We start from the raw sequence: 22741 nt of genomic DNA, 5'->3' as shown, positions 1-22741 counted from the left end.
CATATGTCACAGACATCTCTGTCCATTCCCCTTTGTCTAATGACAGGATTTATGTTCACCTCTGTAATTGTTTCCAATTTGAATTGAAATCTATGTTTTTAATGTTTTGTTTTCTCCTCAGTGCCATTGTGATCACGGCTGTGTTCGACAGGGACATCAACTGCCGCAAAGCGGCCTCGGTGAGTGCTCAGATACGCATTTTACTGTGAAGCCATCAAAATTCTTAACTTCTTTCCTGGACATCAGATTGTATTCTATTATGGGCTGTGTTCAATATTACTTAAGTCTCAACTGTGCACATTTATATGGGGAACCACTTCAGTGACGTTAAACTTCATTATTTGTTTTGCTTTGCAGGCTGCCTTTCAGGAAAATGTTGGTCGACAGGTAAGGAAGTCTTCAGCACTCAGTTTTTTTTTTCCCCAAATGAGAGAACTTTAAAAGGTGCAAAGACTGGGGACCTGGAACGATGATTGACTCTATACTTTTGCACAGAATGGTTACATCATTATAAGTAAATCGTTTGGGGCAATTGAGCTATCGCGGCTCTCGTCTCTACACGTCCGTTACAAGAAGTAATTCCAACAAAACCCAACTTACAGGAATATCCGCACAGAAACGATTAGAATCTTTACAGCTTTACAGATTTAGGAAACGGCAGCATGTTTGCACTTGACTGAACAGGTACATCGAAGTCATTGTCGTCAGTGCTGATTTGTTGTTTTGCAGAGTTATAACAAATCACTGCAACGATTGATGACGTTTGTGCATCAGACCATGTATTATGAGCACCATGAGTCTATTTAGTGCGTACAGTATGATTATGAATGTGCGTATGCATGAACATGCTTCCGCAATTTAACTTGTCACTTAAAATCAAACGTAAAACAGAATACCATTTTGTGGGCATAGACATCTTGCCTCAAGCTCCTTTACCTGGAGGTCATTTTTGTCTCCACAGGGCACTTTCCCCCACGGCATCGACATTCTCACAGCCGCAGACTACTTCGCTGTCGCAAACCTGAATAACTGCTACCTGTCCATCAGGTTGGTAAAGGGGGAAGGAAGAAAGGGGGTTGAATAGACAGACAGTCAGTCAGTCAGTGGAGTGGGCGGCATCTCTTGCACAGCCGCCTTTATCTAGGACTGCGTAGCATTTTTATTTTTCTTACCACTCATACGGTGCCTTACGGCTCCTATTCTTAAACGTACTCTTCCTTTCTGTGTTTTTTTTTTTTTTTTTTTTTAATTTTTATGAAATGTACTTAACACCCACTCCTTCAGCTGACTTGCCCTACCCTGTTTCTTAATGCCACCATCATATCACCAGATGCCATCTGTGACAGTGCTGGAGCAATGCAAAAAATGCTGGCCTGAGGCAACAAACTAGAATTGTTTTTGCCGGGGAGCACATATGAACATAAAAAAAGACTATATCATTATTAAACCTTGCATGTCTACCTTGTGTGTGAAGCAGTACCTGTTTCTTCCCTTTAGCGTCTATATTGCCGGTTTCCCAGAATACACGAGGCCAATGATAGACCACCTGGTTACCATGAAGATCAATCACTGGGCTGGGTGAGCTTCTGTTACTGACCCCCATACTGACCCAAGGTCTGGATTTTTCATGCAAATTTTAATATCCCTTCCTATTTCAGAAGTGTATGTGTGCTTTGCTCCCAATATTTAATATTTTTATTAAGAACATATTTATTATGAACAGAGCTGGCCTTTTTAGGACCAGCCTCTGGTAAACTAGCTAGTTTCAAATGTGGCTTCTTCGAGTGTGGTTCTGATATTGCTAGCAGCATAAAAGGGCAGTGGTGGCCTAGCGGTTAAGGAAGCGGCCCAGTAATCAGAAGGTTGCTGGTTGCCAAGGTGCCACTGAGGTGCCACTGAGCAAAGCACCGTCCCCACACACTGCTCCCCGGGCGCCTGTCATGGCTGCCCACTGCTCACTCAGGGTGATGGGTTAAATGCAGAGGACAAATTTCACTGTGTGCACCGTGTTCTGTGCTGCTGTGTATCACATGTGACAATCACTTCACTTTACACTAAAAATGGACCACTAACATCCCAAAACAGACTGCCGGTAGACTTATATTTGTGTCTCTTATTGAGAGTGTCTTTGATGAATAGAATAATCTACTCGTACATCAGACTCAATGTGTAAGGTTTCTGACTAAAATATTTGTTGAATGCATGTACATTTACATTACAGCCCAGGTTTAGTAGACACCTTTGTGCCGGAGGTCTTCCATAAGTGCTTTCTATCAGTGTATACTTTGTGCTTCTGACTCTATGAGACCATGACTACCATTGAGAGTGGCTATATAAAGCAAATACCTCCAAATACCTGCTGATCTAAACCATTCTGAAATGGGTAGGTCTTAAAGATGCTCAGTGGTTCGGACATCTACAGGTTGATTCCACCAAGTAGAATATAGTGTAGATGCATGTCTTGTATTTTGAGTGATGGTGGGACCAGCTGAGCAGTGCTAAAGAATCGGAGGAAGTGTGGGTGGTGTGGGGGAACCTGGGAGGGTTAAAACCAAGTCATGCATCTCTGAGGCACTGTGTTAGTAGTGAAATACAGAAGTCTAGGTTTTGTGATTACAAGAGTACTTGGATGGCTTTTGGGGGTTTTGGATGTAAAAATTATTGTATTGTATTCAGTCAAGTGAGACTCTGAAGAACCAGTAAGTTAATTAAAACCTTTTCTGGAAAAATGCAGACACAACGTCTTGTTTGGGCCAGACAGGAAGTGTTAATGACATAATTTCCGCAAATGCCCTTTTGCTTCTATAGGCCGCTCTCTTCCTCATGCCGCCTCTCTCCTCCTCATTATCATTTAAAGCTACAGAAATGGCGTGTCCTGGGGAAATCTCAAGGCCGATTTTTGGAACGAGACTTCAGATACGGGATGAAGGGACCACTAAGACCAATATAAAAGCAAAAAACTTTTCATAATGGGGTACCTTTTAAAAATATGTGTGGGCTGGTTATGATACCTATTACTTTGTTGTTCCAGGTTGACTGTCCCTGTAACTATATGTCAGTCTGCTTAAGAACCTCATTTAAATGAATGCGAATTTGTAGCCCAGGATTCTAATAAGCTTGTGTTTCTCCTCTGGAAACCACAGGGCGATCAGAGATCTGGCAGCTAAAGCGCTGCACAACCTCACCGCCAAAGATCCTGACTACATGTCTGCCACAGGTGAGTGTGTCAGACTGGATGGAATCAGCAAAGCATTCTGTGTAATTGCCATGCATTCAGATCAATTTATTTGGATTTTATGGTTTCAGTTTTGCCGCAGCTGTTGCCCAAAGCAACGGCGAAGGACCTGCATACACGTCATGGAGCCATCTTGGCCTGTGCCGAGATCACTCACGCACTCTCCAAGCTTAGTGCAGAGAACAGCCGGTAAATTGAAGATCTTTGAGATCTTAATCAAGCTGATACGCTGCACACAGACTAAATCACCTTAAAATTTCTTTATGTGACTCTTTATGGCTTTAGATGTCCTTGTTAAGAAAGGTGTGGCTCAGACAGGCAGGGAGTCAACAAGAGTGTAGGGATATGCAGCTAATGTGAAAAACACAGATGAAACACACCATTCCAACGGTAACCTCACCACAGCCTCCACAGAACTGAATAAAATGCACCATTTCATTATCTATGTATAAATGTGTTCAAATGAATGGCTGTGTTTTTGTTTACTGACCTTTTGACCTTTCAAACTGAGCCACATGATCGCCGCAATTTGCTTACTGTTTGTCCACCATGCATCTCCATTTGGATGCTGTTTCCTTGTTTTTGTAATTTTGCAATTAATCATAATAATTACTTCTAAGTACTTTTTTAAAACTATTAACAGAACTAGACAGTAGCGGAGGGGTATACAGATTTTCTCTTGGAACTAGCTGCTGGGACGTAACCAGTGCACTAAAGAGATTGTGTCGTTCGGCACTTGTGCTTTGCCTTTGGTGTCTGGCAGGCCGGTAACCGACGTCGTTTCCTCTGATGTGGTGGAGCAGCTCAAGGGCATTCACCAGGCGGTCAGTAGCTCCTGACTCCCTTACCTGTAAACATGGAAACGTGTATGAGGCATTATCCGTTTACACCCTCCCCTCCCCTGACTTCTGTAATTTTATTTCAGCTCTCTGACAGGAAACTCTACAGGTAAATAAATATCACATTCAAAGGTTGTGAGATTAAAATAAATCTCTTAGAAAGAATTGTGGAGGAAGTGAAAGGGTGACGCCTTACTGATGATTGTTTTTCTTCCCTCAGGGGTTTTGGTGGAGAGCTTATGCGGCCTGCGGGTGAGTTATGCTGCTCGATTGTCTCGGCATTTTTGCCCGTTCATCGGATTGCATGTTGAGAAACGTGAATCCGAGATAGACGGGGCCGGAGAAAAGTGTGTGATTTTACTCATTTTTCTCCTTGGCAGTGTGTGTTCTGATTGAGAAGCTCGCCCTCTCTAAGATGCCCTTTCGGGAAGACCCTGTTATTAGTAAGTTTGAAGAATGAAATTGGTCTGCTAGGGGTTTGACTTCAAGCTATAACAAAACAGTTGGTGAACGTTTTCATGACAGGGGAGAGCATTATGCGCCAGTCAGAGCTCTTTAACTAGCACGGGCTACGTGAACAGGCAACACGCACATGTTCCACACATACACACGTTCTCTCTCTCTCTCATTCCATCGTGTTCGCACTTCTCTCAAGTGCGCAATGGACATGCGTCTGTCTTGCATGCATGCTCTTGTTTGTGGGATATTGTATTGAATTTGCGGTCATCAGGGAGACCCTGTCAATATGCAGCAGACTCCCAAACTTGTCATTGGCCTTTGTCAGACTGTTTACTAGCTGCTAGTTAGCTACATAGCCCTGCAATTCATATCAATTCTATGTTTGGATGATATCTGTGTTTGTTCTGATTGTGTGTGTGTGTGTCTTATAGCTGACTGGCAGTGGCTGATAGACGATACTCTGAAGAGCCTTCACATGTTCAGCAGCAGCACCAGCCAGGACATCAGGGTAGAGTCATACCCAGCATGATTCACTGTCTGTCTGCTCCGTCACCGAATGTGACAGTTCGCGTATGGTCTAGCTGTGCCATGGCAACACACACAAAACCAGGCTTCTTTTGCCACATTGACAGTTAAACACGAATGAAAGTGGTTTGTGCACAAGAGAGGTGACACTTTTGCAAGGAAGAGTTGGCAGATGTTATCAATTCAAACTGTGCCAGAGAAGACTGAATGCTGTAATAAAAAAATAAAAAAAGTATTTTAAATTATTAATTGTTATTTCTTTAACACAATAACATCCCAAACCGTACCATTTAAACAGGGGTGTGTACTCTACATTATTCTGAAACACAATGCACCTGCATCTGGATGCCTATTTTTTCAGGCATGCAAAGAGCGGATTTCTGGATACTTATTTTGTTCCTCTCTATCGTTGGCACACTCATTGTGTTCCTCTTTATAGGGGGCTGCAGTCTCTGCTCTGGCCACACTGTGTGAAGAATATTACCAAAGCCAGCCAGGGGTGGCTGATATCCAAATGCAGGGTGAGTGTGTGTCTGAATGTGAATTGTGTAAAGTGAGAGGAGTGTGTTTGTGTGTGTGTGGACCAGAGGAAGTCACAGGTATTTTATTCACCCTTCATTTCATTCCCATCTCTTTGTGTGCACAGATTTCCTGGTGAACCAGTATACTGACATGCTGACCAGTACCGAGGTCCTGACGCGGGCCAGTGCTGCGCTGGCATTGGGGTCCCTTCCCAAATTCATTATCAACAATAAACTGCAGCAGGTAGCTTGGAATCAGATCCACGTTACACTCTACACCGGATCAACAGGAACTGGTTTTAGTGGAGCTGTGCGATATGACATCATGTATGAATACTGTTTATGGCAATATAGAGATCTGTGTTTGATGACCATGTTAACTGTTGAGAAAACCTCCCCAGTCATGTCATGTTAAGAATGACTTAATAATTTAACATGACTAAAATGTTGGGCAATTAAAAACGTCCTAGTCTGGTCTTAACCCACTGTACCATGGATTGTGTGAAATTACTACCTCATGACAAGGGCATCCATCATCTCCATTGTTTACCTAGAGTAGGGACACACCCATATCCACAGGCAACTTGTAACATGGTATGATTTCCTGTAATTTTATGTCAGAATATAGATATGAAGTCATATGAGGCGTTGTCACAGCAGCATGGTGCATAAAACAGGAACACTCATCAGAACAGAACTTACAAATTAAGGACCCGACAGGGAAGCCATACAAGAGGCGACATTTAAATTCTCACAACAGCTGCCCACAATCAGGATAGCGATGAACAAAAGACAACGAAGTCAGGCGTAGAATACTAATTCTGATTTTGATCTAGTCACATATTTTTATTTTTCAGGAAGTTTTACTATGGTTTTTCATGTTAATAATGCTATTTATAGATTAGTAAACTACAGAAATGCCTATAACATTCTGAATATGTAACATTTTTCAGTGAACGCAGATATGGAAATGTAATGTCTGTCTGTCTCAGATATTGGCTGCACTTCAGCTGACCTGCAGGATCACGCCAAAGGATGTGACGTTCGTAGAAGCTCGGAGAGACGCAGCCACAGCTATTGCACAGTAAACAGACGTTTTTAAAAATCCTTTCCTTTAGATCTCCTGATTCCTAACTAATTGTAATATTTTATTTTTGTAATAGATTAGCAATCAATTAAATAGACAAGCTGTTTCAGAGCTGAAATTATTACAGACTTGAATGCTTTATATGAAATATTAATATTTAATATAAATGTTATATAAAATATAAATATAGAAATATTTGTACACATTTAAAATACAAGTCTTAAATGCTGACAATTTCCACTCCAAGTCAAATGTAACACTTTATAGTGTAAAGTCTCTAAAACTGACACTATTCAGTGGCAGTAAGCCCCACCTTAATATGAACCCAAGAACCCATACGAGAACCAGGAGTTACCCCCGAGTTACCCACCGCCACGAAGAAGACTGACTTTTCCGAATCTTTCCTTTCTTTCCTTACTGATCATTGTAGTTTGGTTTAGTCAGTTGGAGACTGACTGTTTTTCAAATGAAGTTTCCTCTGTGGTAAACGGGTGGAGTTCTTGTAAATGTGAAACATTGTAATTATATACGCTCCACATCATGTTCATACGCCAAAGAAACACTATGTCTACCTACAAAATGATCAATTAAAGTAAAAAAGGAAAACTATTGTCAGTTGAAGCCTCAAGAACAGATGACTCCGGATAAAACAGGGGTGACTCTCCTCCTCAGATGGATTCATAAGTTCATGTTAAGGTCTAACTGACATGGACCAGCTGTCTGGTACCTGTATACTAACCATATGGGCTTGTTACCCGGGGAGGGGCGTAGTCACTATGATTTAACACTTAATAGTGTCAGTTTTACAAAATGTACACTGTTAAGTGTTAAATTTAGCTCTGATTTGGAGTGGACTCTCATAGGCATTCTGCAGTTTTAACGCTTGGATTTTTCTGCTTACAGTGTTGGCCAAAAGTTTTGAGAGTGACACAAATTTTGTTGCTTTTCACAAAGTTTGCTGCTTCCGTTTTTATTATGGTAATTTGCATATATTCCAGAAGAGTGATGAGATGAATTGCAAAGTCCCTCTTTGCCATGAAAATGACCAATGACCAATCACCAAAATGTGACCAGCTTCAGTGACCAGCTTCTCCACTGCATTTCAGCCCTGACCTGAGATTTTTCGTTGGTCCTCTTGTGTGAGTGTGTTGAGGAACATAAGGCTGGAGATCATTCTGTCATGCTGATTGAGTTAGAATAGCAGACTGGATGCTTTAAAAGGAGGGTGATGCTTGAAATCATTGATCTTTCTCTGTTAACCATGATTACCTGCACGGAAACATGTGTAGTCATCATCAAAAACTTCAAGGAGAGACGTTCAAGTGTTGTGAAGAAGGCCGTCACCAGGACCGTCTCCTAAGGATGATTCAGCTGTGGGATCGGGGTGCCACCAGTGCAGAGCTTGCTCAGGAATGGCAAGAGGCGGGTGTGAGTGCATCTGCACGCGCAGTGAGGTGAAGACTTTTGGAGGACGACCTGGTGTCAAGAAGGGCAGCGAAGAAGACACTTCTCTCCAAGAACAACATCAAAGACAGACTGATATTCTGCAAAAAGTACAGGCATTGGACTGCGGAGGACTGGCGTAAAGTCATTTTCTCAGATGAAGCCCCTTTCCGATTGTTTGGGGAATCGGAAAAATAGAGAAGAAATGTGAACGCCACCATCAGTCCTGTCTCGTGCCTACAGTAAAGCATTGGGTCCCTGCCAGGAAACTCCCAGAACTTAATCCAATTAAAACCTTGTGGTCAATCTTCAAGAGGCGGGTGGACAAACAAAAACCCAAACATTCTGACCAACTCCAAGCACTGATTATGAAAGAATGGGTCTCCATCAGTCAGGAAGTTGATTGACTGCATGCCAGGGTGAATTGCAGAGGTCTTCAAAACAAAGTCGGGCCAACACCACAAATTATTGACTCTTTGCATAAACTTATAAAATTCTTGTCATTATACTTCAACACACCACACAAACAACTGACAGAAAAATCTCAAAACACTGAAGCAGCAAACTTTGTGAAAACCAATATTTGTGTCATTTTCAAAACTTTTGGCCACGTCTGTACAAAGTTTTTAAACCGCTCTGGGGGCATATAGATGTCAAATGTTGGACATTATTTGAAATTTACTAGGACACATGCGTGAAACGGTCATACCTCTTGTCTTTTCCTCTCAGGGTGTGTAAATCGGCCGGAGTGTGCGCACGGGGCTCCCCTGACTGCGTGCTGTGTGCAGGGAACGTGGGTGGTGTGTACACGGTCTTGCTGGACTGCATGGACGACTACACCACTGATTCTCGGGGAGACGTGGGGGCCGGGTGGGTTACTGAACTCGTAGATAATATTATACACACACACACACACACACACACAAATATAACACTGTTACACACAAAACGTAGTCTGTCTTGGCCATTTGAAACCACTGCACACCTCAGGGCTGACAGAAAAAGTGAGACGGAGCAGTCAGGCAGGAATGTGTCACCGCATGACCCTCACCATCTGAGGCCCTGGGGCTGCGCTTACCTGGCCTGAAGAATGCGGCTGGACCGGTCAGTGCGCTGCTGGTCAGGCATGCTTCATAGGAAGAAGGAGATTAGCTGCCCCTGAGGCTGCAGCTTCAGCCTTGTCCAACGGGATTCCAGACATACTCTCCAGTCCTTTCTGAGGAGGATTTGTGTTCTTTAAGAACTTCATCTGCCTACCTGTATATTTGATTTTTTTTTTTTTTCCCCCCTACCCTTGTACAGTCTGGTTTTGTTATTTTTCAGTGGCCGATGCCAATATTTTAAGGGCAAGGATACAATTCAAAGCCAGTCAATTGACTGAACTCGCTGAAAAGCATTTGTTGGGTGTTAAAACTGAACATCAGTCAATTGAACATTGAACACTACTGTCCTGTGAGCTTGGTCTGCAAGTAGATCTGTGTTTGAATGCCCAAGGAATTTAGCCTAAAATCATCTCTCAGACTTCCTTAACTAGTGAGACTCCAACAAGCATACATAGTAAAACTGATTGCAGCTGAACGGTAATATGTGATTAGTTCTACCGCCGTAGTGCTGTATGGTGTAACCCGGTTCTGGTTTAACCGTCAGCGTGCGCGCTGCGGCGTTGAGTAGCCTGATGGAGGTGACCCTGCTGGTGGCTGGAACCAGCCCAGAGCTGCTCTCCCCAGATATGTGAGTACTAATTCTAGTCTTACATCGCAGCCTATCCGTCCTCCTGGGATTTTAATGCGTTGGTCATCGCTGGCCCACAGGATCCAGCGTACCATGTGCTGCGCGACGCAGCAGGCAGCAGAGAAGATAGACCGCTTCCGTGCCCACGCCGGCGCGGTCCTCCTGCAACTCCTCCACAGCCGCGAGCCTGCGGTGCCTCACATCCCCCAGAAGGAGGAGCTGCTGAGCATCTTTCCCCCGTGAGTCTCCCAGAGGCCACGGCTCACTTTCAGCAGCCTTCAGAGGTTTCTGCTCGCGGGGCTTTCTGTACGCACATCAGATAACCGAATCAGCACCAGTGACCAGCTTCTCATTGTCTCCTGCAACACTACCTACACAGTAAATCTGCAGATTTTTTGTAAGCGTTTGTGTGTGTGTATTTCCACAGTGAAAGGGCAGGGTATTTAGACTGGAAGGCGGCATCCCAGGCCTTCCCCCACATAACCCAGCTCCTGCGCCTCCAGTGCTACCAGTACCATGCGCTGCTCGGCCTGACCGTGTCTGTTGGGGGTCTCACCGAGTCCACGGTAGGTGAAACTCGTGTCTTCAAGCCCATGTCTAGTCTTTCTGACCACCAACTCCACCCACTGCATGATGGTAGGGTAGGGGAGGAGCTGAGTAAAGGGGACATGACCTTGTGATGCCGGAGCTGTGTCCGTATCGGACGTGCAGAGACCGCATTTAAATGATCTGAACCTCACTTCAGAGAGGTTCAGAGATATACCAGACGTTTAAGCAATCCTATTAATATTAGAAAACTGTTTAATTTAACTGCTTTAAGGATTCAAGTTCTGCCAACACCTGACTCTCTTTTTCCACTGTGGTCCACCAACCTGAACAATTACTTTTTGAGGCTTTTGCGCAACAGAACTCCAAGAATAAACACTAATCTGTTCTAGGCTTTACTTACCCTGAGCTCTCACGTGGAGCTGGAGCCCAAACAGCACTTTAAGGAGTCTCTAGTGTCACATCACAAGCCTAAAACCAAGCCAACAGAGGGCGCCGTCACCTCTTTCCTGCTAGTCTCCTAAATTTTTTTTTTACTTTTGTTGGCTGGCAGTGTGCAAAGTCAACAGAGCGGCTGCTGAGGCGGTGGGAGAACGAGCTGGAAGCCGGACAAATGTTCATGTGAGCTTTTCTGCCGTTGAGCAGTCGCAGAGTGTTTTGAACGTAACCCAACTTGTTTTATTTTTTACCCCCTCCCCTTACACTTTTAAGCCACTGAAGTGATGGAATGACATTCATGTGCCATACCTTTGGTTTTTGCATAATCTGCTGTGTGGAAAGGCCGCGGTCCCACAAATAACTGAAACTGCGCTACCTGATGCAGTTGTGAACTCCCCAGAGGCAGCAACCACAACTGAAAACAAAGGGATCGCGCTCATTCAGAACAAATTTCTCTGGAAGTGCTTGAGCTGGGACTGGCAGGCCAGCTGCACACGTTTGATTTTGTGCGTGGCCATGATGAATGAAGCTCTTGAAAGCGTGACGCTGATCCTCTGCTCCGGAAGACCATGAGAAACCATCCTTCAGTTTCAGTTCTCTCTTTTTCTCCCTGTCTGACCTGTGTGTCATGTCAAGTGTCAAGTGTTTGCTGACCAATGAAAAGCTTCCATTAGTTCAGCATGTTGGGAGAATTCCTGCTGGGATTTGTGGGTGTTGAGGCTATTTTTAACCTTGTCATCGTAATTTAGAAAAATAAGGTGGAGGCCTTTAATAGGCATACTGGGTCTTAGGAAAACAACACCGGTCTGCCAGAAGAGCCTGACACAAAATTTCCCATGAGCCACCTCAATCTCCTCAATCATCCACCGCATAACAAAGTAGACCCTTGATGCACAAAGGACTGGTTCATCATATGGAGCAATGAAAACTACGCCTAAGCTTCATAGTGCCTTGCGACATGGTGAGATGCACACCAGTGCCGGATATGACAAACCCTTAACCCTCACAGACACTATCAAATCCCCCAGATTGCATGCCAATCATTTTCTCTTATTACTGTGTTAATAAATATTCTCCAGTGTACCTTCTTATGGGGTAAATATGATGCAAACTGACCCTGGCAGGTTAAATACACACAAATGCGGAATAATCATCGGTCTGGAGTGTGTACTTAACCGTTTCCTCCTCGCTCTCAGGTGCGGCACTCCTCCCAGTCCCTGTTTGAGTATCTGAAGGGCATCCAGCATGATGAAGGCGCTCTGGTGCAGTTCGGAGACACTCTGCTTCGAATTTTCAGAGACCACTTGCACAATGACAGGTAGTTTCTGCTTCTCCAGTGTATGGAGCTGAGGAGACTAAAGTGTTGTTGTTGTCTGACGTGTTCATGCCCACTGTGACCTCACAGAGTATCAGTGCCTTTGCTGAAGATGCTGGATCAGATGCTGGCCAACAACAGCTTTGCTCTCTTTGCCGCTAAGGACAAGTAAGTGGTGGAGTGTCCAAGTGACATTGTGATTTTAAAAAAAGAGTGACTGCTATGTGGGTTTTCCTTTTCCCCCTTCAGCCACCCGTTCTGTGTGGACTTGCTGGCTCTCTGTAAGGAGGAGATCAAGAAATCGCGGGATATTCTGAAGCTGCAGTCCTGCATAGCCGTGTGAGTAGTCACTTCCTCTCGCTGCCTGTCAGCTCTGATTCTCTGTCGGCATTATACAGAAACAGACTCACACACACACACCACAGTGGCTGCCAAAATCTTTAATGGATATCAAAAGGCCAACTTAAGTGTATGATTTCATTGAAATCGAGACCAAATGAGGACAAATGTCAGGCTCTGTATGTCTCGAAGCCCTTTTGTATGATAATCCAGTACACTTGAAGGAAATGTAATATTCCACTTCTTATGTCTCAGTGACCGTTGCCCTCAGGGACTTTTTATTCAAATCTGACCCAAAGATGAACTTACTAGATTTCCAAAATTCTATTTATTCCACTTGTGTACAAAGACGACCTGACTAGACAAAAGTTCAGTGCCTCAAGGGAATTTATTCATTTTTGGTACATTCACTTGGGCTTGTTCGAAGGTTGAAGGTCAGTGCTACTGATGGTCTTAAATCCGAGATTTTGTTCTTGCTCAGTTGTATGAATTTGTTAGCATGTGTTCTTACCAGCTGGCTAAAAAAATGTATTACATATAAGTTTGAATTGCTTAAACTTAAGCAATTGCCAACTGTCCACCTGGATGTAAACTTCCCAGTATGGGTTTCAGGAATCTTTGCAGCTTTCTTTCTTACATTCACTCTTCTGATACACAGGTTCTGTGGGATGATCCAGTTCCCTGGTGACATCAGGAAAACTGTTTTGCTTCAGCTGTTCATACTGCTGGGTCACTCTTTCCCTGTGGTGAGCCTCCTCCCTCTCATGACGTATGCATAAGCACATTATAACCTACGGCCCTCCTATGTCGTCCATAAATGCCACTCCATAATTAGATGACTAATTTGTGGTCCTCACACCCTGGGTTAAAACCCATCATAACCAATACCTTCTCACCGAGACAAATCCAGGGCTGGTTCAGAACTGATGTATAACCTCGAGCTAAGGTCTGCAACCACAAACCACTTACTGAAAGGATTGGAGGGGGGGGTATTATGACTGAGTAGACCAAAAAAAAAAATTTGTGTGACCGCATTAAAAGAAAGTTTTGTTTTGCAACGCATCCATGAAAACATAGGGGTGTTGCTGAGAATAATGCAGCCGCGCATCTCCTCTTGGCAGATTCGGAAGGCCGCTGCCAGTCAGCTTTACGAGACGCTGCTGACTTACGACGATGTAATCGACCCTGCCGTGTTGGACGATGTCATGACTCTGCTAAGCGACACTAACTGGTCAGTGTTTCGGCGTTGGAAATGTGCCGGCAAGAGAACAACTCCGGATGCGCCCCTGATTATTTGACGTGTGCTCTGTTACAGGGAGAGCGGATTAGAAACAGTGCGCACCTACAGAAACCAGCTCTGCGACTGGCTCGAACTCCCAAGACCAAAACTACTGGCCAAGGTGCAGTAGCCATTAGGGATATATTCACATATTTCCATGTGTTGTGTGCGCGTGCGCGTGTATTACTTTTCTTATTGGGCCCAGATGTGTGCGGTCTTCCGCCGTGCCAGCTCCAGTCGCAGCACACAGCCTATTTGCTGAGCAGATTATGGGGATTTTTAGGGCAGCAGCATAAACTCAGTCCTGATCTTTTGCCAGTTAAAACACAAGAGAGATGCACAGGCCATTTTATTTTGGGTTTACACCTCCTTTGCACCTATCCAGTAACAGATTTTTCCCCTATTTCACTTTGATACAGAGTCCAGTACAGTAGAACAGAGTGGTGTGATCGGATCGTCGCTACTGGATGTCAAAGCACCAAACACTGCAGCAGTCTGTCTGTCTGTCTGTCTGTCTGCCTGTCTTCATTCATGTCAAGGAGTTTTGGTCATTGAATGTTTATTAATAAATGTAAATGAATAACACTTTGTCGTTTGTAATAGTATTAATACAGACCTTTTGCTTGGAACTGAATGTATCGCGACTCTTCGGTTTAGAGCTTCAGTTGAAATGTAAAACCTTGTGTGTGCTGGGATACCTGAATATGGGCGTGGAGGTCAGCCGTGTCCCAGTCAAAGTAGCTCGTCTGCAGAGGGCGAACTTTACTCTAAGCTAATCCTTCATACCCTAGGGAAAGACTTAACATTTACATAACGTATGAAGGTGGTGAAACCAACTTTATTAAGAGTGTGTGTTAGGTCAAGCTGCACTCTTTCTCTGCCTCAGACAGCTGGAGCACAACTCGCACAGTTCCCGAGCCATCTCTTATCACACGCCTTCATCTCCTTCCACCCGTCAGCACCCGCGTGAGGCTCGGCTGGCTCTACCGTGACACGGACAAAGACACGGTTGTTTCTCTGTGGTAGACCTCACTCGATAGGTAGCATGCATTAGTCAAGGAGACGGCGTAAAAAAAAATTCTCTCCCGCTTGCTCCGGCATGTCCAGCAGTTGTTTAGATGGCAGCCAGATGGAGGTAGCAACTTTCAACAACAAATAAAACATGGAAAAAAAGTTAAGTTGAGCAAATACCTCAACTCAAATCAACAACTCTGATATCTTCAAGTTGTCTTTATCCCGGAGTTGCACTAGATTTAAATATAAATTTGTAACAGGGAATGTAACATTACATGTAAGACAAGGATCTGTTCCCTGATGTGCCCACATGGCCCACACAATGATAGATCAAGGTCTTGAGAAGTCTTTGTAGTTGTCATTCGCCTTCCAAATATAGTCTTCAAAGAAGCAAAAACTGCCTTTGTGGGGGCATGGTCCACAATTACGTGCATTATCTTTTTTTATGAAATGCCTTTTTAAGTATTTTCAAAAAGCAACTTTGCCAGTGGTGCATTTACTCAACATCCAGTATGACCTGAGTTATGAATTCATAACTCAGATTTTTCATTTTTTTAAAACTGGTCTCCTTAACCCTCCTTTGGCAGGGTTCGAATGAGTTTCAGGTGAGACCAGCATACTGATGTGCACCACTCTCATACAAATAAGCTATGCATGCGGTGGTATGGTCAATAACAGGGTTACTGAGACAAACTAAACAAAACGTAAAAACCCCAGAGTACTGAATACAAATTTTTCTTAATTTAAAAACTTCCATTTGAAATACCACACCTACTCAATGGTTACATAAAAGTAGAGAATTGTAGAAAATGTGAAAATCACATAATATTTACATTTTAAAAAGATATTTTCAAGGAGGATTGTGTACCAAGAGCGTTGTGTTGTAACAAAATTATCATAATGAAGTAGTCACCCGACCATAATATAAACTCTGAACAACCTAAAACGGGTCGTATGATATGGAAATTGGTTAAAAAGCTAGCTTGAGGTATCATGCAGCCGCTAAATTCTAGAACATCCTACTTTCCAGTTCACGTTTGAGCCCTGAACTGGCTGATTGTCAATAAATCAACTCATGCTAGTGTGTGTGTGTGTGTGTGTATATATATATATATATATATATATATATATATATATATATATATTGATGTCTGAAGCAGTATTTCACTTTAGTGTGAAACACACATGGAAAAATAACCCAATATTTCTATCACATTCTTCAGCCTCTCGTCAGGGTTGTCTTGTATTTCTCATTTCAGCCTGCTCCATCCCATAATTCTACTTTAATTAATTTCTTGCATAGATGAACATTCCAGCCTGTGTTTTCACCTTTCACCCTCTCTTTTATCCACGTTTTCCCGCTAAAACCGGCTTTGCTACAGTGCTGGAGGTTGTCAAGAATGCTAATAATTCTAAAAGGCTTACAGTTCGCCGTTAGTAGCCATGGCGATGGCCGCCTTACAAAGGGGGCCTTTAGAAGTGGCGCGAGGGAGCTGGGGCTCTTATTGGCTGTCTTCAATGCGATGCCGCCATTCATAGATTACATCGGCAGCCTGATCTTATTTTATTAAAGTCAAATTTGGCGATACCTGACCTTTAAAGCGCTTACTGGGTGTCAGAAACCACTTTTTTTTTTTCCTTTCTACTCCCAACTGGTTACAGGATTTTGACAAAAAAAAATTTAATTAACAATGAAATGTGTCATAAATCCAGGGAATGGTTCATGTCACTATTCCTGTGTGCCAGGGTCTAGTAACAAGGTGCCACTGGGGGAAAAATACAATCAGACTGATAGCGGAGTTGGCTGCCTTCAGGGTCTCACATATTGTAGGTATTAATTAACACATGTTAGAAGAGGATTTAAAGCTCCTGAAATTAACTAGAGACCACACGGATCTCTGCCTAATCACCCTGTACTCCCAATTAGCACATTCTTCCATGATTGCGAATGCAGAGCTTGTTCTCTGTGAGGTTTTGAGGTCAATATGGCATTATAAGCAACAAGTCTATTTTAAATGATCAAATCAGATCACTGTAACCCACAATCTGTTGCAACTGGCATGTGACTGCACATCAAAACCAGTTCAATCAGAGAGAGGAAAAACACAAAGAATAAGTGATGGGATAATGGGACATTTCACTAAATCTATGCTGGATTATAGCGTGAACAATGGACATACGTATTCCAGTAAGTCTCCATCCCTCATAAATATGGGTATTAAAATGGAAAACGAACTAAAAAAAAAAGAACAATTTGATACCAGGAGCCACAAGTGAGCTTAATCTTCCTGCTCATTCTGGAGCAGGATTTTTTTTTTCTCTAATTCTCACCTTATGAAACCTTAGACCAGAATATGTGTGGCCCCTCATAAACCACTGCTTTTTGCTTATTATGCCTCACATGCCCCAGTTGCAATTTTCCTGCTTCGTCCCCCACGCTGCCCTCATGGGCATACTTGATACGATGGGCTCCGACATCATTAGTCTCTAACTGGCCTGCAGTCATTAGCGGAGTCTGACCGCTAAAAGCTGAGCTTTATGGGCCTGGCGGGTGGAAGGGAGTCCCTGAGCGAGCTTCTCTACTTGTTTTACAATCTCACACTCCTTTACAATCGTTTTCCTCATTTGCACTGGTCCAATTATTCATGCGATGGTTGCTGTAAGGGTGTCTCACTGCTTCTCTGTTACTAAATGTACCATAGAGCTAAATTGATACTAATAGAACTGTGCACCAATTTAAATAGTCCAATACTTAACCAATTTTTAAATATATATTTAAATGACATTCATACTTATTTGTTTTTATCTCCATAATTGGTGTAGTTGTTTTTTATGTATTTTTATATATTATATATATATTGTTTGTTTTTTGGCTCCCTTTTTACCATAGAGCAGTTTGCTCTAATGAGTCTCTGTTTATTTTTTAGGTGGCTTTTTATTTTCCTCAGAAGAACCCTTGACCCCCTTGTGAAAGTGCATTTGCAACAAGCACTCGCCTGCTTATAGAAATCCGGGTCAAAAATAAATCATAACCCTCCCATCCTCTTCCTCGCTCCTCAGAGTGCCGATGTTCTTTTTGGGGAAAACAAAAATTTGCAAAAGGGGATTTTTGGAGTCGAACCATTTGAATAATATAATTACATGATTGATAGGAATAGCTGAGATGCTATAATTACGATTACAACAGCTGATGCGGTCTTTCTCCAGGAAACCACTCTCTTTGCGTCTTTCCAAAGGGCCGTAATCAACAGTTCGCGAGGCATGCGCTCCCTGCCTAGGAAATTGCCACGTTGTTGTTTGGAATTATAGTAATTTGGGGACAGAGGCAGCTGGATAGCATTGGGAATGTGGGCTAATTGCTAAGCTGTGTACTTTTATAGACCACAGGTTAATGGGCAGTGTGTTTTTATATAGTGTGTGCCGAAGGCCAGTTATATATTATTTGACTAATTGAGCGAGGAGGTTGGGCTCTGGTCTGACCTGGAGCATATTTGCTTTTAATAAAAGGCTTAATGTTTAAAACAGAACTCCACTGTATACACTGTGACCTCTTGTGAACCCAAAGTCACTAAATTATTAATGAACCTTGCAAGACATGTCTCTGTTAGCAATATGCGTACAGTATGTAAACATGGACATGTCTGCGGTGTGTGATGTGGTGTTAAATTGCTGTATTATTCCAACAGAGCCACACTGTTGTTTCAGGTTTGAATGAAATGTGAAACCTTAACATGGTAGTTAAGTCCATATCATTTAGATGTAGGTTCTGGCTGAACATAACAGAAGGGTAATAAGTGGTAGTCACCCTGGAGGAGACTGGCCGCCACTATCAGCACAGCAACTGAGATTCTTCACTCTTCTGTGTGTCTGCTTGTTTCTCTCTGTGTGTGTATTTTGTATTTATACCATAGTGAGATGACTAGTTTAATAATGGAATGGGGTTGTTTTGGCTAACCTAATAGCAGGAACAAACATAATAATAATTTAAATAAATGTAATAATAATACTTTGTGTATGTTAAAATGGTCTTATATGTGTCTATAGTTGGGGTACCCCAGGGTACAGTTCTAGGAACAATATTATTCCTATATGATGTGTGCAGCAAATTGGTTACATTTGCTCGCAACATGAAAGGTCTTTTGATTGCTGGAACAATGTTTAGTGTGTTTTTTCCCCATCTTCTCCATGCTGTAATCTACAAGCTTCATCTCTGTCAGGGAGCTTGGCTAATGCACTCCAGAGTAGCATGCAGTTCCTGGGAGATGAACCTGAGAAGGCTTCTTGGCGGTTTTGTCTTCGATTTTGTTCTTTCTTTCTTGCTCCCCTTGCCCTTCTATCGCTGGCAAATCAGATCACATGATCTGGCAACAGTATAATTTTAGACCTGAAAATTGCTGGCCTTATCCAGGCACTTCCTTAGACTTGTTGGCTTTCTGGCTGCATTTGGGCCGCAACAGAGATTGACCAAATATTACCTGGGGCTGACCATGGTGTTTTCTTACCTCTGTTCTCCCCTGGATGTTTAGTCACTCATGCTTTTAGGTAATCTGAAGTGGGTTGCTGAGCCATGCATGAAGAGTGACTTCACAGGGACAGCTGAAATCTTCAGGCCCCCAATTCTCTCTGCACAGGAGCTCTTCCAAAATGAGCTCATTCCCTGCAAGCAAGCGGGTGGTACGCGAGGCAGTCTTCCCCCTTCAACCTTTGACCCCCCTTGTGCTCCCTGTGGTTTTGAACCCTGGTGTCAGTCCAATGGCCCGACCCCCTTCCCAGTGTCTGTCTAGCGTCTGCCTGGCCACCGGCTGCCGGACGACCTTGCGGCGCCTGCCTGAATGCCTCTCCTCCTCTCCACCGCTGTATGGAGAGGCACAGTTTAGTTTGGACCCGTGCCAGTCCAGTGCTGTGAGGGATGGGGTCAGTTCATCTCTCAGGGGTGGTCCAGTGGTGTTAGAACGTGTGTTTGTGTGTGTATGCGTGGGTGTGGGTTGTAGTAGGACTGATAACATGATGAGATGTTGGCCTTTCGATTTTTTACGTCTTTTTTTTTTTCTCTTCTAGACTTCAGAATGTCGTGCCACTGCAAACACAGACTAGCCATAAAACAATAACCATAGTGATCCCAATCAGCTTCTTCAATGAACAAGGGCTGCTGCTTTACTGTTCATCTTTGAGACCAGATTGATCTGGAGATCTAGCTAAAATAAGACCTCAGAAGACCAGGCTTTACGAGAGGCAGTTTAAGGGATCAGTCCATAGTTAAGGATCTCAGAATCACTTGGTCCAGAACCCTAGACCATGTATAGATTTGTCCCCTTGGGAGCCGATAACTTGGTTTGGGCTTGTGTGATTCCATTAGCCAGGCTGTTAATCTGTCACTCAGAGTGAGTCCACACTAACCCGGTCAATCTGGTCCCAATCTGCAGGAGGCACACGTGTGCGGGGGCAGCCCGGGGTCAGGGCCAGTGCTGTAGCTGTATCTCCTTACTCCCCATAGCCGCTCCTCCACCCTCGGCCCCTTACATTTGGGATTCATTATGCTCCGCTCAGTCAGAATTCTCTAGTAATTAAAAAGAGACGTTTCTCTTGGACCGTCCTCCAAGCCAAGCCAAACACACAAGCGGAGGGGTGTTTGCAGGGCTAGACCCATTGCCGGGGAGGACCAGACGGTGCTGGGCACAACCCAGGTTGGCCGACCTTCAGGCTGATTGCTTGTCATGTGGCAATGACTGTAAGTGAAATCTGTGAAATTTTCGGTGGATCCACGGAACCAGTGTTGATAGTGTCTTGGGAGTTATTTTTTGAGGCCTTTTCCTTTTCATGCACGCCTTCATCCCAACGATGACCAGCACAGAGTTAACGGTGGGTGTTTAAATAGACCCGAAATAGACTAGACCATGGCCCTGCACCCCGATGGCACAGGCTGATAAACCACAGATGGACTAAATCTGAACAAATGGTATACGTGTTACTTGAAACCCATAATTAACTGTTCATCGCGGGCATGTGAACAGGTTATGACTCCCAGTGGCCGAGGGCTAGGTTTTAACATAGAACACAAGGCCCCAAGGTTGAACCAGAAATGTAATTTAGTATTTTTTCCCCCCTTGGTAGACTTGTGATATGAAACGATAAACAGAAAGGCCCCAGGGCTCCTGGGCTGAGAAGAGGGGATTCAAAACCCATCACAGGATTGCCCAATTTGATTATCTGCCTTATGTTTCACTGTTTTATCTTTTTGTTTACGGTCATGTTCGCTCCATCATATGACTGAGGACGGTGCCTTTATTTATCGCTTCCAGACTTCCAGCACCCTTGACTGAAAGCACGCTGTTCGACAAAGGGCCTGCCTTGTCTCCAAATTAGAAACAGAAGGAAACAAAAGGATGCTGTATTGTTTGACCTCAGACCAGATTTAAAATGCTCCAGACCTGTGTGGGAGTCTTTGCATGGGATGCGGAGCTTTCCAGTTCCTCAATTTAATAGCAAGAAAAATAAAGACTTTACAAATTTTGTGTGATTTGGTAACAGCGGATTTTGTAAAAACTGAGGTGTAAGCATTGCATTTTGCATTTACAGGTTGCATGACATGCGCAATATGAAAGTTTGCATATTTTTGATATGCTCACTGAATGGAAATGTTTTGTGCAACTAGGATGCCCGTTTTATTTTGGTGGAAAAAAAAAAAGTCTGTTGCATTTGTTTGGTCTTGTCTGGTGAACATCAGACAGACAGATGAATGTGACGTCTGTGATTATTACATGACTTCACCAGCTTTGCTTGGGTTTCTCACAGGTTTTGCTTCAGTGTCGCTCTTTGTGTGGATTCGGAGCACTGAGATGATGGTTAGCTGCGGAGCAAGAGGAGCACTGTGATGAACACGCTGCCCGTTGTTGACTTTGCCTACAGATAGTGGTCTGTGTACACCACTCCCTGGTCTCTTCCATCGATCTGTCACACTCCTTAGAGAGAGAGAGAGAGAGAGAGAGTGTGTGTGTGTGTGTAGGATGGAATGCCTGGATGAGAGCGGGCAGAAGAGCCTGGCGAGGAGAGCCACCCCCCCACCACCACCACGGACGACCGTCCTGGTGCAGCCGCAGCCCCACATCAGCTTAATGACAGGCTGATGTTACATCAGAGCCTTTCCGACATCCGCTCCACACTCCCTCTCTTTCTCGCGCTCTCTCTATTGTGCTATTTTAGGAGCAGGGTTCTGGAAGGAGGGGGCTGGAGTCACACGCTAATATCTTTAATCATTCCTGTCAGCAGTGCTGAGTTTGGCAAAACAGATTCTGGCTTTTTCGCTTTTGAGTTCTGCTCTGCAGAAGGGTTAACTTGTGTTTTTCTGTGAAAAATCCAGGAAAATCTCACAGTCTCTGGGGTTCACGTCGTGGCTGGCAACGGTGAAGTGTTCAAATGTTGCTCTTCATGCGCTGACCTCATTTGTTGGTGAAGAGCTGACAGTGTGAGCGATGGAGGACAGGAGGACAGCACATGTGGAAGATTTGGACTCAACACTGCTTCCACCCGTTAAGTTTAGCTTTCTGCAAAATCACCACTTTGTCACCTTTTTCTTTATCTTATGTTTGTTAGCCAAACGTTTTTTGCAAAGTGGGAATATCAGGAACATTTCGCTTCATTTTACCCACCCCATGAATCAGTACCACCTTTTCAGACGTACTTTGAGAAAGAATGGATGTCTAGGTATCCCAGTAGCTGTATAGTGAATAATTAATGACTAATTCACAGATTGGTGAAGTGAAAAATAAGTGAAGTGATTGTGAAACACTGCAGCACAGCACACGGTGACACAACAAAATGTGTCCTTTTCTTTTAAACATCACCCTTGGTGAGCAGTGGGCAGCCATGAAAGATGCCCAGGGACGGTGTGTGGGGACGGTGCTTCATCTCAGTGGCACCTTCCAGCCACTGGCCCAGTGCAGTGGTAGAGCCTCAGCCTGGGAGGACCACAC

At 43.8% G+C, this 22741-nt stretch overlaps 1 protein-coding gene across 2 annotated transcripts in view; it reads left to right on the top strand.

Annotated features, from left to right (window-relative positions):
• The window catches only part of tbcd (tubulin folding cofactor D), a 28584-nt gene extending 14242 nt beyond the window's left edge, over positions 1-14342 (top strand). For both annotated transcript variants that reach the window (XM_028985801.1, XM_028985802.1), the window contains exons 15-39: positions 122-179; positions 358-387; positions 962-1047; positions 1498-1578; positions 3144-3217; positions 3307-3424; positions 3999-4059; positions 4161-4183; positions 4295-4326; positions 4455-4517; positions 4965-5041; positions 5498-5579; positions 5705-5823; positions 6572-6663; positions 8839-8979; positions 9757-9840; positions 9921-10079; positions 10268-10406; positions 12021-12142; positions 12230-12307; positions 12389-12478; positions 13137-13224; positions 13600-13709; positions 13794-13878; positions 14177-14342. In XM_028985801.1, coding sequence (XP_028841634.1) covers positions 122-179; positions 358-387; positions 962-1047; positions 1498-1578; positions 3144-3217; positions 3307-3424; positions 3999-4059; positions 4161-4183; positions 4295-4326; positions 4455-4517; positions 4965-5041; positions 5498-5579; positions 5705-5823; positions 6572-6663; positions 8839-8979; positions 9757-9840; positions 9921-10079; positions 10268-10406; positions 12021-12142; positions 12230-12307; positions 12389-12478; positions 13137-13224; positions 13600-13709; positions 13794-13878; positions 14177-14191 — 2107 coding nt within the window. In that variant the 3' untranslated portion in view covers positions 14192-14342. The remainder of the gene's footprint in view (positions 1-121; positions 180-357; positions 388-961; positions 1048-1497; positions 1579-3143; positions 3218-3306; positions 3425-3998; positions 4060-4160; positions 4184-4294; positions 4327-4454; positions 4518-4964; positions 5042-5497; positions 5580-5704; positions 5824-6571; positions 6664-8838; positions 8980-9756; positions 9841-9920; positions 10080-10267; positions 10407-12020; positions 12143-12229; positions 12308-12388; positions 12479-13136; positions 13225-13599; positions 13710-13793; positions 13879-14176) is intronic.
• The last annotated feature ends 8399 nt before the right edge of the window (positions 14343-22741 follow it).

This window comes from Denticeps clupeoides, chromosome 7 (assembly GCF_900700375.1).
Source record: "Denticeps clupeoides chromosome 7, fDenClu1.1, whole genome shotgun sequence".
NCBI lineage: Eukaryota > Metazoa > Chordata > Actinopteri > Clupeiformes > Denticipitidae > Denticeps > Denticeps clupeoides.
Note: the sequence above shows the minus strand (reverse complement) of the source record. Positions and strands in the feature narration are given on the sequence as shown.